This window comes from Penaeus monodon, chromosome 20, assembly GCF_015228065.2.
Source record: "Penaeus monodon isolate SGIC_2016 chromosome 20, NSTDA_Pmon_1, whole genome shotgun sequence".
Taxonomy (NCBI): Eukaryota; Metazoa; Arthropoda; class Malacostraca; order Decapoda; family Penaeidae; genus Penaeus; species Penaeus monodon.
In genome coordinates this window covers 22,733,731-22,734,198 of record NC_051405.1, presented here as the reverse complement: position 1 = coordinate 22,734,198, position 468 = coordinate 22,733,731, and the positions used below count along the sequence as shown (strand labels likewise).

The window sequence follows — 468 nt, the reverse complement described above, 5'->3', positions numbered from 1 at the left end:
CTATTTTCATCCCTTGGTCTATCTCTTTTTACTTCATCACTCACATTTTTGGGTCACTTTCTCTATGCATTCACCTATTTACCCTCTCATTCACCTATCTATTCACTCTCTCATCCACCCATTTGATCCATTTACTCTTTTATTCATCTTCTGTCTCCTATTCATCTTTATCCATTCTCCTTTATTCCCCTTGTCTCCTCTATTCATCCTATTCTTCTTTATTCATCTTTACTCCTCCATCCACCCTATTCTCCTTTATTCACCTTGTGCCTCCTTTACTCATATTGTCTCCTCCATTCACCCTATTCCCCTTTATTCACCTTGCGTCTCTTTACCTGTTCTGTGTCGAGCGGCGACGGCTGGCGAGACGGTCGAGCGGACAGGTTGATGGCGCCAGCTCCTTCTCCCTCCTCCAACACACCGTCGTCCTGAGAAACAGAGGGAGAGGGAGAACGTGAGTGAATGGGC

At 45.3% G+C, this 468-nt stretch overlaps 1 protein-coding gene across 1 annotated transcript in view; it reads right to left on the bottom strand.

Moving 5' to 3' along the window:
• Positions 1–73: 73 nt before the first annotated feature.
• Positions 74–468, bottom strand: part of LOC119585706 — a 48,581-nt gene continuing 48,186 nt past the window's right edge. The window contains exon 2 of the mRNA XM_037934384.1: positions 74–428. Within this exon, the coding sequence (XP_037790312.1) occupies positions 303–428 (126 nt within the window). The 3' untranslated portion in view covers positions 74–302. The remainder of the gene's footprint in view (positions 429–468) is intronic.